The sequence below is a fragment of the Pteropus alecto genome, unplaced genomic scaffold, assembly GCF_000325575.1.
Source record: "Pteropus alecto unplaced genomic scaffold, ASM32557v1 scaffold61, whole genome shotgun sequence".
NCBI lineage: Eukaryota > Metazoa > Chordata > Mammalia > Chiroptera > Pteropodidae > Pteropus > Pteropus alecto.
Window position 1 is genome coordinate 5,184,074 of NW_006434835.1, and position 18,195 is coordinate 5,202,268.

General features: G+C 41.2%; 1 protein-coding gene across 1 annotated transcript in view; it reads right to left on the reverse strand.

Moving 5' to 3' along the window:
* NOL10 (nucleolar protein 10) overlaps window positions 1-18,195 on the reverse strand; it is a 74,006-nt gene that overhangs the window by 29,605 nt on the left and 26,206 nt on the right. Inside the window, exon 13 of the mRNA XM_006910232.3 lies at window positions 16,497-16,549. Coding sequence (XP_006910294.1) covers window positions 16,497-16,549 — 53 coding nt within the window. The remainder of the gene's footprint in view (window positions 1-16,496; window positions 16,550-18,195) is intronic.

The following is an 18,195-nucleotide window of genomic DNA, read 5'->3' on the forward strand; positions in this document are numbered from 1 at the left end:
AATAATAGGCACATCCAAGAAGCTCAACTCCAAGTAGAAAAAATTCAAAGGGAGCCATACATACCTAGACACATCACAGGCAAACTGTGAAATGAAAAACAAAGAGAATCTTGAAAGCGTCAGGAGAAAATAACGCATCATGTAAAAGGGATTCTCAATAAGATTAGCAGGTGATTTCTCATCTTGTCGAAAACTCCATAATGCAATATTTATAAATGTAAGTTGACAGCAATACAATTTTTAAAGATATAATTTGAAGCAATAAATGCATAAAAGAGTAGGGAAATGGGGCTAAATAGGAATAAAGTGTTTGTATACCACTGAGATTAAACTGGCATTAATCTGAACCAAACTACTATACATTAAGTTGTTAATGGTAAACTCCAGGGCAACTACCAAGAAAATAACTCAAAAATATATAGTAAAACAAGCAAAAAGGGAATTAAAATGGAATACTAGAAAATATCTCTGCAACACAAAAGTCAGTAATGAAGGAACTGAGGAACAAAAATGACATAGACATTCAGAAATCAAACAGCAAAAAAGCAGACACAAATTCTCCTTTATCAGTAATGACGTAAATGTAAATGAATAAAAAAAAGCATGATCTACCTACATACTATTTACAAGAAACACATGTTAAATTCAAAGACACGAATAAGTTGAAAGTAAAATTATATGATGTGGAAAAACGTACCATACAAACATTAGCTACAAGAGAGGATTAGACAAAACAGACTTAAAATAAAAATTGTTATTAGAGAAAAAAAAAGATTTAATAACAATAAAGGGTCAAGAAGATATAAGAATTATAAACATGTAAGTACTTAACAGTCCTAAAATGCATGAAGCGAAAACTGAAAGTGAGAAATAGACCATATAACAATAGTATCTAGAGACTTCAATATCCCACTCCTAACCATGACTAGAACAAATAGACAGAAGATGGCGAAGATACAGAAGACTTGAACGACACTATAACTAGATCTAGTAACGGACATCTAAAGAACCCTGTACACACAGTACGAGCAGAATACACATTTTTCTCAAGGGCACATGTTATTCTCCAGGATAGACCACATGGCAGGCTAAAAAAAACAGTAAGTCTCGATACATTTAAGAAGACTGAGATCAAATGAAGTATGTCCTCTGACCACAATGGAATGAAATTAGAAACCAGTAACAGAAGGAAACTTGGGGAATTCACAAATATCCTCTATGCATATCACAGAAAATCGAACCCAGTAGCACATAAACAGGATTATATATAGTTACTAAGTGAAATTTGTCCAAGGAATAGTTCAACATATGGAAATCAATATAGTACCCCATGTTAAAAGGACAAAAACCATTGTCTCAAGAGACACAGAAAACGCATTTGACAAAATCCAACCCCAACTGATCGATAAACTAGAAATAGAAAGGAATTTCTAAAAAATGTCTACGAAAACCTCACAGCTAACATCCTACTTAATGGTGAAAGATCGAATGCTTTTTCCGTAAGATTAGAAACAAGACGAAGATGTCTGTACTCCGTACTTCTCCTGAGCATTGTACTGGAAGGTCTAGCCAGGGCAATTAGTCAAGAATATGACATAAAAAGCACCCAGAGGTTGGAAAAGAAGTAAAACTAGCTCTATTTTCAGATGTCATGATGATCACATATAGAAATCACTGAAGAATCCATGAAAAAATAGTTCAAGCTAACAAAAGACGTTGAGCAAGGTTGCAGGATACAATCAATATATTAAACTCCGTTGCATTTCTACACTAGCAATGAACTAGGCAAAAGTGAATAGAGAAAGCAATCTCATTTACAATAACATCAAAAAGAATAAAACACTCTGGAATTAATTTAATCTCAAAATATAAGACAAACTACGCTGTACACTGAAAACTATAAAATCTTGTTGAAAGAAATTAAAGACAAATAAAAAGACATTCCATGTTCATGAACTGGAAAACTTAATTTTGTTAAGACTGCAATACTCGAAATGGATCAAAACTCAAAATGGATCAACAACCTAAATGTAAGAGCAAAAACTATACAACTCTGAGAACACACGTGTAAACATTCTTGTATTTGGATTATAAAATTCCACTCTTCCTAAATATGGATAAGGCAATGGTTTCTTAAACATGACATCGAAAGCACAAATAACAGAAAAAAAAGATAAGTTGAACTTTGTCGAAATTAAAAACTCAAAGGACTTGATAAGGAAAGTGAAAAGACAACTCACAGGAGGAAATATTTGCAAATCATCTATCTGATAAAGGTCTAGTATCATGCAGAATAATAAAGAACTCAACAATAAGACGAGTCACCTAATTTAGAAATGAGCAAAGACTTGAAAAGACATTTCCCCAAAGAAGATGTAAAAATGGCCATGAAACGTAAAAAGATGTTCAACATCATTAGTCATTAGGGAAATGCAAAGTGAAACAACAATACGAATCAGGCTGTTCCTGCCAAGCCAGGCCGTCTATCAAAGAAAAGGAAAGCGACAAGTTGATAACGTGGCGAAATCGGAACCCTCATGCCGGGAATGTAAGTGGCGCAGCCGCTGTGGAAAAGTTTGGCAGGTCCTCACAAAGTTAAGCATACAGTTCCCATGTGATCCAGCAACTGCACTAAGTCGATACCCAAGAGACACACGTCCACACAAAAACTCGTACCAATGTTTATAGCAATGCTACTTATAACAGCCGAGAGTAGAAACAAGCCAAGGGACACCAACTACGGAGGAGCAGCGAGACGTGTATGCACGTGACGGAACATCACGCAGCAGCAAACACGGCGAGGCACCGACGCACCGGACGAAGGCGGCCCTTGCGAACAGCGTGGTGAAGGCCAGCCGCGAGGGTCACACGTGGTCCCACCCCGCTGATGTGCAATGTCCAGAATAGGCAAATCCGCAGAGATGGAAAGCAGATTAGTGGTTACGGGGCAGGGCTGGGGGAAGGGACCGGTCTGGAACGTCCTTTACACTGTGACGGAACACTGGAATTAGTGGTGATTATCACACAACTCTAAAAACCACCGAATTATACTCTTTAAAAGGATTAACATTATGGCATGTGAATTATATCTTCATAAAGCTGTTACTTTGAAAAAATCTAATTAAAGATCACACATTGCATTAGGTTATTATGTCTCTTGGGTTTCCTTTAATCTAGAAGAGTCCCCCACCTTTACTGCCTTTCACGATGTTGACATTTTCTAAGAGTTCGGGCCAGCTGATTTGTGGAGGTCTCCACGAGCTTCATCTGCTGACTGTTCCTCAGGATTAGACTCAGTGACACATTTCTGGCAAGAATGCATGGGTGATGTGTACCAAAGGAACGCTTAACACTGTTTTCATGTTAAGCATTCGGCTTTGCATGATTAATGATTATGAAGTCATGTGCTTACAGGATTTTATTTTCATGCATTTTTATACTTTTGTGTGTGTGTGTGTTTTTTTTTTTTAAATTTTGGGTATAAAATGAGTTTCCGGGAAAGGGGGTCCAATATGGGTTTGTCTGAGGACCATATCCCAGGAGCAAACGAGGCCACAAATTCCTTATAAAGCGACCTTGGGCTGCAGGGAGGCCAGAAAGATAAAAGAACTACTTAGACCTCCCCCCACACCCTCCGCCCCACTAGACACACATAAATCTACTACAAAAATGGGTGAGGACTGGGGATGGGGCACACCTTGGTTCTTTTTGAAAGAAGCTAATACAAAATTACCTTTTAGCAAACATCTGAAAAGACCGAGCCAACAGATATACAAACTATCCCGTTTATTTCACCGAATGAAGAGACATAGAAAATTGTACCACTCCTTTCCTTTTTAAAACTTTTAAATTTATTTGAAGTGCTAGACTGTCAAGCAGGTCTCTGGGAAACCAAAGGAGCAACTTCCTGAGAACTGGCTGCCTATGTCCCCTGGAGCTTTGCCGACTTTGCGCTTAGCGACATTCCGAACATGGAGCTTGGTGACAACCATCTAGTCTTGCTACGTGAAAGAACAAAGGAAACAGAATTGCTCTGAAATCAACCACTGCGATTTAAGAGAGCAACAATTTTATCCACCCCAAATTCCTTCATAAAACAAATTTCTTAGGTTTTTTAAGAATTTAAATTGCATTATATTTAATCTAAGTAGTTGTAATTTGAGGTAGGATGAAAAGCTTTACATCTGTCTACTTTTCATGAACATCACAAACAATGCCATAAAAAGCATGAAAAGATTCTCAGCTTCCATCTTCCTTCCATTCTCAAGGAAATGCAAAAAATATCTTAATATGGACTCAATCTTCTTCACAGTCCACTGTTAAACAGAAAAAAACAGTTCTTTAAAGGCCTCCCGCTCCTTCTTTCCTGCAGAGCCTGGCCTTGCCCCTCTGTTACACATCGGCGGCACTTGGTGATTGTCAACACGTCGCACTTGGAATCCCATGCGGTTTCTAGAGTTCGCAGCCAGAGTCCGCGGTGCCAGGAACTCCAGTCAGGGCTCAGTCCCCTGCGTCCAGCCCTTTCCTCTCCCAATTTCCTCATTATGCTAAAAATGCCCAACCCTGATGGCTGTATCTGCACACATGCGTACACACAGCGACCCCATGGTGCTAAAGGCACCGGGCCAATTGTATCACATGAGGATGTGTTTATCTTTTTGATCACACACCTGCTAATGAGCACTCTCGGAGCCCTTGTGTTGTGGTGTCACGCTGCCAGGAGTTCCACAGGTGGTTTCGGTGTGCTATCCTGGTTACCACATCAGTAGCTTCCTGGTTCTACCCCACTTCCTTGCAGGCGAAGGGATTGATTAATAATTTCTCAGCATATCCGTACGCCTTCCAAGTCTATGTAAAAACTAAGGGTATCCTAATATTTAAAAATATCTAGGGATGGAAACTTGGCAGGAACAAAGGAAGAAAGAAATGTTTTTAAATCTATGTACACTGTTTCTCAAGGTTCTAATCTAGGAGGGTCAAAAGATATTTTGCCACCATTTGGCAGTTACTGTTTATCTACAGGCCGCCACGCATGGGACTAGGAAATCCTGAAGGGTATGTTTCAAATTCAAGCAAAATAAGATTCCCATGTATCTCCACAGAAAGCTGAGGCGGACATTACACTGGCAGAGCAAATGAAGAGGGTAGAGGAACCCCATTTTGACTCGTAATTCAATAAAAAATGGCCAACCACTAACTGCTTAAGTAACTTTCTACAATCCAAGGTAGAATTCTGTTTTAGAGTGTTAAATACGTATATTTCCCACTGAGGTGATGAAAAAGATGCTCGCACGTGACACTGTGCTGTCCTATTAGGATATGTGACATGTGTATGCAGGGCCGTGAGCGGGAAGTAACGTGGATATCGCCTTAATCTATTCTTAGTGAAGTCTTGGAATAGATTCCAAAAACTTCATGTAAAAATCTAACCATTTTCAAAAAAGAGAAGAGTTTTATAATGAAATCCATATACATAATGAAATCTTTAAATTCAGAATGAGAGGGAAGTTACATAGTTTGGCTGGGGGAATGACGAGAGGTAAAAGACCAATTGCTATAGTCAAACCAAAAACTTAACTGTGGGCTCCCTGGCAACCAAGGTAAAAAGAGATGCACGATAAGGTACAAAGAGGTCATTTTTGGTAAAGGGAGGTATGTGTACTGATATGTCTGGAAGAGAAACTCTTGGAACTAAACTCAAGAAGTATGTCACAGATCTTTCTTAAGGGACTCCAACACTGAACAATATTTCTTTAAAAGAGGTTTACAAATGAAATTTCATTTGACTGTTAAACATCAAAGAAACACCATTAAACTGTAATTTATGAATGCCAAAGTAACGTGGTCAAGCCAGCAGCCTGATGACCTAACTTGGCTCTGGCATAGTTTAGAGCTGTGCTGTCCAATACGGGAGCCACTAGCCACATGTGGCTATTTAAATTTAAATTAATTAAAATGAAATAAAACTTAAGATTCTATTCCTTGGGCACACTAACCACATTTCAAATGCTAAAGACCCACATGTGGCCAGCAGCTACCTGGACAGAGACCTAGAGAATTCCCATCATCGCGGAAAGTTCTACTGAACAGCACTGGTTTAGAACATTCAAAGAAATGGATGGTAAATATCCATGAATAGGAAACTAGGTAAATAAATTATGAAATATCTGTATAACAAAATACTATGCAACTATTAAAAAAAATGGGTTTCATTTACAGGTGCCAATCAGAATGTCATTAGTGACAAAAAAAGCCTTTCAGAATAGTATGCAAAAAGAGATCCCGACCTGCTAAAATATTAAGTCTGTGTGTATGTGTGGTTTGTACGTTGGGGGCGGGGGACAAATGGACTTGACTGTGAAGAATGTGCACCAACTCGTCACATTATAATGGTGGCAGGAGGGGGTGGTTATGAATGACTTCTCATTTCTAGGCTACGTATTTTTTAAAATTTTTTAAAAAATTAGACTATTTTTTCCAAAGCAAAACAGATAATATTTCCCAAAAGACAAAGACACAGAACACAGATACAGATAATACATACACCTATACACCTATACACCACTATACACCTATTAGAATCGCTGAAATCCAAAACGCTAATGACACCAAATGCTGGTGAGGATGTGGAAACACGGCAAGCCTCGCTCGCTGCTGGTGGGGATGCAAAATGGCACAGCAGCTCTGGAAGACAGTGTGGCAGTGTCTCACAAAACTAAGCATACTCTGACATGACTCAGCGATCACGCTCCTTGCTATGCATCCAAAGGCGTTGAAAACTTATGTCTATGTAAAAACTTGCATGTGAATGTTCACCTGCCAAAACTCGAAGCAACAGATGTCCTTCAACAGGTGACTGAATAACTAACTGTGGTCCATCCACACAGTGGAACAGTATTCGGCAAGAAAAGAAATGAGCTATCCTATCAAGCCACAAAGAAGATACAGAGAAAACTTAAAGGCATATGACTAAGTGAAAGAAGCTACTCTGAGAAGGCAACACACTGCATGATTCCAACTACATGTCATTGTGGAAAAGGCAAAACTATGGAGACAGTGAAAAGATCAGTGGTTGCCAGTGGCTTGAGGGGACAGGGAGGGAGAGACGGACAGATAGAGCACAAGAGAAGCTTCAGGGCAGTGAAACTATTCTGTCTGATACACAGTGGTGGATACACGTCATTATACATCTGTCCAAACTCACAGACTGTACTACGCCGAGGGTGAACCCTGGTGACTTTGGGTGATAATGCTGTGTCGGTGCAGGTTCATCGACTGTAACAAATGTGCCACTGTGGAGCAGAGTGCTGACGGTGGAGGAGGGGATGTGTGTGTGCGTGTGTAAGAGATATGTGGGAACTCTCTATAATCCACGTAATTTTGCTGTGAACCTAAAACTGCTCTAAAAAATAATGGCGATTATATGAATGAATGCGTGATACAACGTGCAGATACGTAAGAAATGCAGATAAGCAGATCTAACCTTTCTTTCAACATGCCTCACTACCATTGTTTATACATTGTTTTTCAACCCAGAATAATGTCCTGTTCCTCAAGAAAGTAAATATGTAACCTAATTAAAGATTTGTGCCAATGTGAAGATCAAGATCTTCCACATTTAACAATCCTCAACGACTACCTTTTAGAGCAATTTAAAGGGCTAGTAAAATAAGCCAATCCCATCTCCATTCCCCAAAAAGCAAGGGGGAAAAGCTGATAATACTGAAGCAAAGAGATAGATAGATGGGGCTCATTATACTTCTCTCTGCTTTTATGGATATTTGAAAATTTTCTGTAAGTTTTAAAAAATGAAGTACCAATAATAATCATTCCTTCAACTCAGCATGTATTGAGTGAGAGCCTACAAAGTCCTAGACACTGTTCTAGGCACTGGACACAGCAAAAAGTAAATTGAAAATCTTGCCTCCGTGGAGCATTCATCCAAGTACGTGGTTTCAGAAGACAAGCTTTCTTGGGACTGAGAACACTGAATTGAGGTGCAGACAGTGCAAGTCCTAGAACTTTCTCATTTTCTGTATAAGCTGGGCCTTTTAAAAGAATGTAGCCCAAATTTCTTGCCTATTTGTATAACTTGCATTCTATTTTTAAGGAAAAAAAACCCCAAAATGATAAAAAACTAGAGTAGGTAAGGGGCACATTAATCGATGAAACTGCCACACGGTCCAAGCTCTCAGGCACGCTCAGAAACTACAACCAATCCCTGGCGTGAACGGCCTCTCGCCGCCTCCTATGCGACCACACCAAGAGGACACCGGAATACCAGATTTACTCCCCACTCTATCCTGTCCAAAGCAAAAACGGTAAAGAGATCAACTTGGTAAGCACTGAGATTAAGGTGCCAGCCAGAGCTGGACACAAGAGCTTTGGTCCAAAATTGATTCAAACTAATTCGCATCTGAATAGGAAGTTGTCATTTATTTTCAAGAAGCTGAGCACGCCAGATGCGTAACTGTTTAAACAAAAACAAGTATCATCTAACATGGTAACATAATAAAATATAAGTCGTATGTGCATCGAATATTATATGGAAATGACATATATTTTTACCCAGCAGAACTGAAATTAACTTTTGAAAATGTGACAGGATGCTCAGAAAATTACTTCCTGAGAGTCACACATTAATGCTTTCTGTACGTCTGCTATTCTTGTGACCCAATAAATTGTGATGGGAAATGGAAAGGATTTCCTGTTGAGAAAAATGCCACAGATACTGTGTTACTGCCTCTAAGTGTTTAGATTAAAATAGGAAGCCCACATTTCCCCTTCATAATGACACAAACAACTTGTTTGTATTAGAACAGAATACTTTATTAGCCACCTGACTTTTGTGCCTTACTTCCCATTTGATATTTATGAATATATAACTGAAAAATTGCAAACAGAACACCAAGTCTTATAAAGCAATCTCATGCATAAGATAAAATTCAATTATGACAGATTTGCTGTGAGCTTGGGTTAGAAAGGAAACTCACTAGAAAGACATGTATCTGCTTCGCATCCCTCACTCTGTGTTAATTAGAAAAAGGTGATGAAAATGCACGAAGTCTGGAATCCAACTCTCCCACTACCTGAAAGTTCTGCCTGTCAGTGCCTTATACATTTTTTTCTTCATAAAATTGGGTCTTAATTTTCCTAAGATATCCTATCCTTCCAGATCTTTCTTATTAGGCTTGGGTTGGTCTTTAAAATGCTTTTCTTGATGAACAATCTCCCATTTGCATTATTATGAAACAAGACGTCTAAAAAATACACACCTTTGAACTTAATTGTGTTCTACATTCAAATTTGTCTTTTTCTTCCTTTTAGAAGTTCTGAAAGGTCAGTCCTTCACGCCCTCCTGTATTCTGATGCTCCTCCTGCCCTCTCGACAATGAAAATGTTCTTCTTTAGTCCAATGCCCCATCATTTTCTCTACCTCACATAAGGGGCTTTTCTTCCACGATCCTATTCTCTTCCTACCTCCTAGAAACAGGCCTTTTCCTGACGGTACCTGGTGACAAAGTCCTGACCCCTTCCTGCGCTTTCTCTGACCCTCCCCCTGTAAAATACTTCTCAGTGGACATTCACCACATCAGGAGCCCCCGAATCACCCCTTCGCCGTACTGCCTTGTCCTCCCCCAGGCCACTTGCGTGGGGGATCACTGCCGATGCTGCATAGTACTTACTCCTTTGACTTACAGCTGAATGGAACCCCGAGATCCTTTCTGACAGATGCTGCTGTGAAGCCGTATCTCATCCATTCTGAACTTGCTCGCTGCATTAAAAACCTTTTCCCTTTTCTTCCTCTGTCACATTTAACATTTCTGAAGTTTCATTTCATTGGTTTAACCTCTTATATAGAGATCAGGTTGTAAAGTCAAGCAGACAAGATGAAACGGAATACTATTAACTTACATTTGAACCCTCCAGGTGTCCTTCAGTGAATCTAAAAGAGCACATTTTCCTAAGGTGTTGGAACAGGACCAGATATAGTGAGTGGGTTTCACCTAGTGGCCTTGTCGTACCAAAAAAGCCCATTCCTTAAATGACCTGAATCACACTCTGCGCAGTAGAGCTGAGAGGTATTGGGGCCAAACATCTTTTGAAGAAAACGACATCGAGCAGCCTTTTTAAACACCGTTCCTCATCTCAAGCACATAACGCACAATAGTTAAATGACCGCTACCTCGACTCCTCCAGGATGACACGTAACTAGACCTTCCTAAATGCTAAGGAGAGATGGCAACTGGTAACACACAGTGGCTGCCTTAGGGACTCAGAGCTGAATTCTCCCAGGTAAGAAAGACTCCTGTCTACGGCCATGCTACCCTGAACACGCCTGATCCCGTCTGATGAGATAGAGATAGAGAGATAGAGAGATAGAGAGATAGAGAGATAGAGAGATAGAGAGATAGAGAGAGAGAGAGAGAGAGAGAGAGAGAGAGAGAGAGGGGGAGGCAGGCTCCTACACCTCAAATGTGGCCCGGAACACATGCCCACCATAGGTGGCGACATAATTGAAACTGCCCTCTCTCTCCGTCCACCCCTTCAACCCTCAACATCTTGAAGGACTTTTATTTAAATTGATGTAAGCTAAATGAACTTAATTATAAGGTTTCACTGTAAATCTAACCAGAAGTGACTACAGTATTCCTAAATGCAAAGAAAGTATACCAAAAATATTAGAAAGTCTGACTAGTAAGACTATAGTTGGTTTTTCATCTTTTTCTAATATTTAAATATTAAAAAAACTATATATTATTTCTATAGTCCCATACAAAACCAAGTTTTTTATGATCTCCAAAAGTCATAACATTAATTAATATTAATTATTGATTAAGTGGAAATATTAATTAAGTGGGAAAAAGCAAGATATAAAACCACATAAACAATGCTTCTGATTAAAACGATGGAAAAATACAACAAAATGTTAATATGTTTACCTCTGGGTGATAGAAAGGTGATCGAGTTTTCTCTTACTCGTCTTTAGTTGCCATTTTCTACAAAAGGTGTGCTTTGATGATAAAATGGGGGGTTATGGACTTCGCTTTTAAAAATCAGATTTCTTATTTTAGCAACTAGATTTCATCGCGGCTTTCTGTTTCAATAGTTAACAGCAAAACCAGCGGTATTCAACAATTCCCACCCTATTCTGATCTGTAGCAGACTACACCACCCCGTATTGCATTTCTGAAGTCATTTTCCTGGCTCACACTTATGATTTTGTCACAACCTTTTCAGTGTATCTTTATTTTGCTCAGTAACACAACTCTTCTAAAGGCTACAAAAAGGTCCAAGCCCATGTAACGCTAAATACTCTGCCGCCAGACCCCTTGAATTTAGCTCATTGCGAGAAAGTGTAACAGCAATTATCAGATGAACATCTATCACGGACCAGGCACCACAATGACTGACTGAAAGAATCCATCGATTGCACGTGACTGCCTGACAGCATCATTCCTCTTCTGTAGTTCAAGAAAGTAAGACTCTGGGAGGGTAAATAACTCATTTCAAGGTCAAGAGATTTGTAAGTGGCAAAGCTGGTATTCAAACGCAGGTCAGACTAATTCCGAAATCTAAGCTCTTTCCACTGTGCAATGAGGAATGAAGAAATGCCTTCTAGATCTAGCTCTGCCACCAACTTGGCGTTCGACCTTGAACAAATAACTTGATTCCTCAGCTATAAATTAAGGGGTTGGACTACAAAGCCTCAAATTTCCCTTCCTGCTATAATGTTTCAAAAGCTTCCACTGTTCCTTACAGCATGTTGAAAAACCCTTTAATGTGAAAACATTTTAGCAACTCCTTGTTCAGTTTATGTTCCGTTTGGTAAATTCTTTGAATGCTGGCAGATTCCCCAGGGGACTGTTTTCTTTGCATCTGGCACTACCACCCTAAACCAGGAGAATGTGTTGCTACTGGCACCATAAAATAGGAATTTCTAACAAAATTACTTCTGTCATTATGTCTAACAGCTCTCTGCTTAAATGAGCACTTTAGATGAACGTGTGATCATCACTTTTAGCATTCTACACAGACACTAATATATTCAAGGCCATTTCAGCATATACTAGTGGGCCAAAAAGCTCTCATATCTGGGAATTCACTGAATGTCAAATTAGTAGCCATAAATGAGTCTTCAGTGTTGGCTTTGAATTGAGAGCGCTGAACCCTGACTTCTAGACCACCACGGAACATGTTTGCTTTGAACTGAAACGGATCAACTGGACCAATCGTGGTCTAGATTCAAACCCAAAACTTAGGAGGGACCATACACAGCACTTCCAGAAACTCCAGCTTAAAAGCACAGGTACGCACAGAAAGAAAAATAATGGTATTGTTTCCAACCTTTAAAACAGGCAGCCCGTCCTATCCTAGATGTTAACTTTAGGACAAATTTCAAAAATGGCCCAACAAAAGCTAAATGTCCATACTTTCACATTCTCCTTTTACATTTTTCCAGGAAAGAGTTTAGCCTGTTAACAGGATCATCATTAAATCTTTTGGATGTGGCATTACTTTTAGAAATCTGCCAGCACTCTCAAACACAATGATTGCATCACGCCAAGATTATCTGATCTGACTGATTAGAATGTACTAGCAGAGCAAAGGAACTGATTCTTATCTTACTGCCTAAAAATTATATTCTGGCACATATCTTATAAAGCAGGCAAGCGATCAACTACCCGGTGAGTGGTTTCAGGAGCTTGCTGATACTCTGGGGTTTGGAACTCAGCACGCTCCCAGCGGAAAGGCCAGGAACCACGCCGGCAAGGTTTGGGGCTGGGTGCCCACAGAGACTTGTCGTCCCTCTGGAGTCCACATAGTTGCCAATGGTGTTAATTATAAAGGACCGACTTAAGGTTAAATTACATGTCGGGAAAACCAAACTTGACAAACAATTTCTGGCATTAGTTTCAGGAGCTGCAGTTGAATTAGGCCCTGGAATTCAAAAAGCAAACAAACAAACAAAATGGGATTCTGGTCTCTGGTCACTGAGAAAATGTGAAAAAGGCTGGAGAAAATCTACTTGGTCATAAAAGCCTACTTAGCTATGTGGATGTGTAAGTGGCAGAAAGCACGTAAATCAGGAATTGCATTTAATCTATAAAGAGTTCAAGTACTTAAGAAAGATGCTATCAGAAAGGCAAAAAGTCAACAAGCTATAGGAACATTAAGTTGTCTTCATTTTTAGCATGGACCCAAAGGAGGGAAAAGAATTTTCATACTTGATTTATAAGCCATCAATACAAATCGCAGTCCAAATCGCCTATGTTTGCATGAATCGCACATTAAACACATACTTTTCTGGTTCTGCAGGCCTCAGATAAATCTTTGTACTAAATGTCAGCTTGGTAAGTTTGATCGAATCTTATGAAAAATGGCAGGCTTTCAGACCCCTGGGCCCCCTTTGCTTTGAAGGAGTGCTACACAGAGCAGGTTCTCAGTAAAGACAGTGACACTATAAAACCTCACCCAGCACAAGGCAGCAGGGGACAAGGTAGGTCAGGACGGAACACTCAAGTATGAGTTCCAGTACAATGCTCAGCTGAGCAAGAGTAACTTAGGCTCTAACTGTCCCCACACGCAGGCACCTGGGAGTTGTCTCTGCGGATTTTTTTTAGTTTTCTGTTACATCTGAGTTAGAAAGTTGAAATGAAAGTCTTATAAGCTAAGCTAACGTTTGTCACGAAGGCAGTTTCCCATCATCTGGCTGGCACCCAGCCCCACTCACATGTGCTAATTAAAGTCCCCATTACTTGAGAAACAGACCCAGAGAGTGGCAGGTGAATAATGAGTTTCCTACAGTTGTAAGATTCTATAAGAGAGATAACTAAAAATGTTTTAAGTCATTTTAATGCCTTAGAAGCAATATTTCTGTGGTTAACTGAAGAAATCAGGATACAAATTTGTATATAAAACATGACTTTGCCCATGAAACATCATAAGCATAATTGAAAGACAATACAACTAAATATTAACAGTGCTTAATATCAAGGGGAAAATGGGGGGGTCTTTATCCTCTTTTATTTTGTTAACACTTGGAAGAAATAGGAATATGCAGACGCTGTTTGCATAATCAAAAAAGCTGTGTGCTTGTTTCTTTAAAAGGTCACTGTACGACGCAGAACGTGATACCGAAGGGAAATTTTCTAATACTCCCCTCTCTCTCCCTGCACTCAGGAACTGACCTCCTCGCCGACACGCTTACCCAAGCAGAAGCCGGCTGTCATTTTTGGTTTTCTCCTCTTCCTCACTCCCCATATCTAATTGATGACCTGGCCTGTTTCACAACCTTAACAAATCCTCCAGCTCTATCCCCTTCGCCACCAACGGAGCACAAGCCAGTAAGACGGCCTCGCGGCAAAAGTGTCCAGGACGGCCCCTGCCGCCTCCATGCCAAGGGGCTCTTCGGCCTGCAGGTCCTCATCCACTTACCAGACTCCCAAGGCGGCCCTCCACGCTCTATCCCTAGAGTGCTTTCACCTTCCCACTGGGAGCTGTGACACACTGTGACACTGTGACACAGGAAAGTGCTACAATTCAAGACATCAGCATCTCACGGGCAGATGCTGAAGATGAAAACACAGTAAGCACTGCGACGAGGAAGATGACAGGAGACCTCTCCCAGGACGAGAAGTAAAGGCTGGGGGGCAGGCTGATTCATTCCGCCTCTCCTGACAACGTTCCCTGGCAGGGCTGGCACTGGAAGACGACCGTGTGATGCCGGATGCGGGAAGGCATTTCTCGTGATTCTGGACGAGTCTCCGTCAATGAACACCGCCGAGACGTGCCATGTGGCCATTTGAGGATAATAACTCTCTGAAGTTACTGCCTGCCAGATCAGACTTCCCTCAAATCATCCCAGAACCCCAAAGCCTCCACCTACTAACGCGGGCGGCCTGGTCCAGGTATCACAGGTACCATCATCTCTCCAGGAGACAGCTCCAGCCTGTTCTCGTTGCTTCCAGATTAGATCCTATCGAATGCATTCTCCTTGCGGCAGAACCAAAGTAATCCTCCCAAAATGTAAATCCGATCACATCATTCCATCGCTTAAAACTTTTCCGGGATGGCCCGGCCTGTGTCCCCGCACCTGGCTCCTCAGCTCTGCATCTGGCTGTTGCCTCCTCAGCCTCAGCTCTCACCCCCACGCCTCTCGTTCTCACGCTCAGCCATGAGGATTCCTTTCTCCCCATCTCTGCACACACTGTTCCCTCTACGTCCAAGTCCTTCTCCCATTCTGCGCCCACCTCTTCATCCACTACATAGAATCATCTTCCAGGTCCCTCCTTAGACATCAATCCCCCTGGAAGGTTCCTCTGAGCAAGCGCCCTCCACACTTCCCTGCAGCCCCCCGCCCCATCCAGGGTAAAGGGTCTCGCCTCCGAAGGACCCCTTCTTACTCTGTCATTCTGCCATCGCACTCAACTGAAACTGCCTAGTTTCTTGTTTTACTCCCTAACGACGAACTCCTTGAGAAAAGGGGCGGTGTCCTATACGCCCTTATACTGCCAGCATGTAGCACTGTGCCTGGCACAGAGTTGATGCCATCAATAAACAGCTATTGGACAAATGAAGACAAGGAAAGATGGATAAACTGAAAGGCAGACGAAAGCAGTATCTGTGAGGTCCAGGGAAAAGGAACAAATGACAACTTAGGAAAATGGAAAAGCTGCTCTGTGAATGGCCTTCATTCTACTTTAACCAACAGAAATATCTCAAAGTGCTTTGAACGACACATCAGTTTCCTGAAACCACGGAATGTCAACATCAACCAGAATACTTTTTTTTTTTGACGGGCGGGGTCGGGGGAGAATACACACACGATTGAGCTATTATTAAAAAAACCATCACAAATATAAAGAATCTTCGTAACCAGAGGCTGAAGTGTAGAGAGCTCATCACTCCAAAGTTCTGATCTTCAACACCCCTCACCCCTCACTCTCTTCCCCCCAAATCTCAGAAACGGGAGCGTCCACTGCCCATAAAGCAACCTGCTGCCAGCTCCGTACTGTGTGCTTTTCTGTGGAGAGGACCCTGTTTCCTGAGGTTTCTTTCCTGCTGTAAACCAGCAGGTAAAGGTGGGGAAGCGTCTGGTATGTGTAAAGGAAGAATTCTTTAAGAAACAACAGCAACATAGACAGGACTGTAAAACGCATGCCAGCATTGCTCACGTTGATCGAAGACAGTTTGTTTTATACGTAACTTATTTTTAAAAGAAACAAACTCCAGTGAAATGAAAAAAACAAATGTAAATCAGAGGAATAAAGGATAATTTCTAATGTCTATTTTGATGTGACATTAAGGAGTCTCCCATAAAGGAATGGTTAGGCATCGTTTTACTGGCTCCAGGAAGCAAAGTGAACCTACGAGTCGGTCCACTGTGTCATTTACACAGCCACATGCGGACCCAACGTCTCTCAACAAATCCAGTTTAAAAATAAATGATCTTCGCTTGTCTTGTTTCCATTGGAACCGCCTGTATTACTTACCGGAATATAATAGATGCCCATCTTGGGGGTCTCGCTGGCAGTCAGAAGCATTCCTAAAGGTAGACACAACAAAAAGGTAAACACATGGGAAAAGAACAGGCCTCTTTCCTATTTGTCTTCGACTTTGAAATGCCTGAGGCGCTCAGAGCACAGTGTGCGGCAGTGGACACCTGGATGTCAGGCCACGTGCTTCCGTCCCTCGCTCGTCCAGATGGAGCACCTTAAGTTTCAGAGAGATCACCTGGATCGGCTCAGCGAATAAACAGTTTCCACCATAAAGTGCTCAGGTCTACAGACAGTTTGCCATCATTTTTAAGAGGGAAAATATTAAGCTTCAGACACATAGACAAAATGTAGTTTCGATGCACTATTTATATGTATAATAATGAAGAGGATGATGACAATGAAATTAAGAAGAAAGGGTTTTTTCTGCCAATGAGCAAAGAACCGAGGTAAAGCAGTTCCTAATGTCTGAATCACAGCTTCACACCTGAATGGAAAACAAACGACTTCCGGGAAATGCTATGCGGAGCTACACCAGCCGAGACCTACATGGAATCTAACATGTTACTTCATGTTACTGTGCTGAAATAACTCACTCATAGACTCCACCAACAGAGTGGTTGATAATTTAGTCTTCTCGGGTCAGCATTTTAAGAAATCAAAATTGAAGTGAGGGACAACTTTCTGGCATTCAATGAAGATTTCCTAGTAACCCCAGTAGCAACTGTAACCCGTGAATCGCTTACTCTTTGGTATAGAAGCAAAGTATTCGGGGGTCTCAGTTTGGTTCTGTTCTCTGCCACATTTGCAACCTCCTCCTCCCCCAGAGTCTCCTGAAGCAGCTCCAATCCTCACAGCCCCCTTCCAGAGTGATGCGGTTAAAATAAAACTGAAATCAGCCACTATGTGGGGGAGTCCTGTATAATTTACTAAGCACTTTCACATGTATTGTCTTGGCGAACATGCAACAACTCTCTGAAATGAGAACTATCATCACCCCTATTTTACAGATCAAAAAAACAAAGCTCAGAGGGACTGAGGTCGCATCATAAGCTAGAGAATTTTAGAGCTAAAGTTCAAACTCAGCAGTTCTTGTTTTTAAAGTTTTACAAATCGACCAAACTATATTCAATTTAAAGATCTATTTGTAAAATACAACAGAGGAATGCACAGGGTGTGGAGGGGACACTGGGATTATCAGACCACAATCGTCATGAAATACACCAACTGTCAAGGACAATGATTTGATTGTTTTAAAAAGTATTTTTTACTGCTTTTGTTAATGCAAAAGCTTGTAAAAGGATATTTCTGTTGTTACAGACATGAAATGCTGAGACAGACGAGGTCAACAAATGAGCAGAAAGCAGGCTGTGTCAGCAGAACCACGTCTCACACAGGACTCCAAAGTGGGAGCCAGGCACAGACCACACACATGCACCACGAAAACATCCAAAAGCACATCGTGAAGTCGAGAAAAGCAAGAATCGGAGACATTCCCATAGCCTGCAGCCCCTGTGGTTTTTCGTCCGGGTGCCTTTTCTGGCCCTGGACACAAAGGTTCCCTGAGGTCGTGACGGGAGGACACGTGTGCTTCCCAAGTCTCACAAGCAGCAGCGCCAACACTTCTAGACCTGTGAGACACGATTAAAGGCGACGTTCTGACGACTGAAGAGACGTGTTACAACCACAAGGCTCC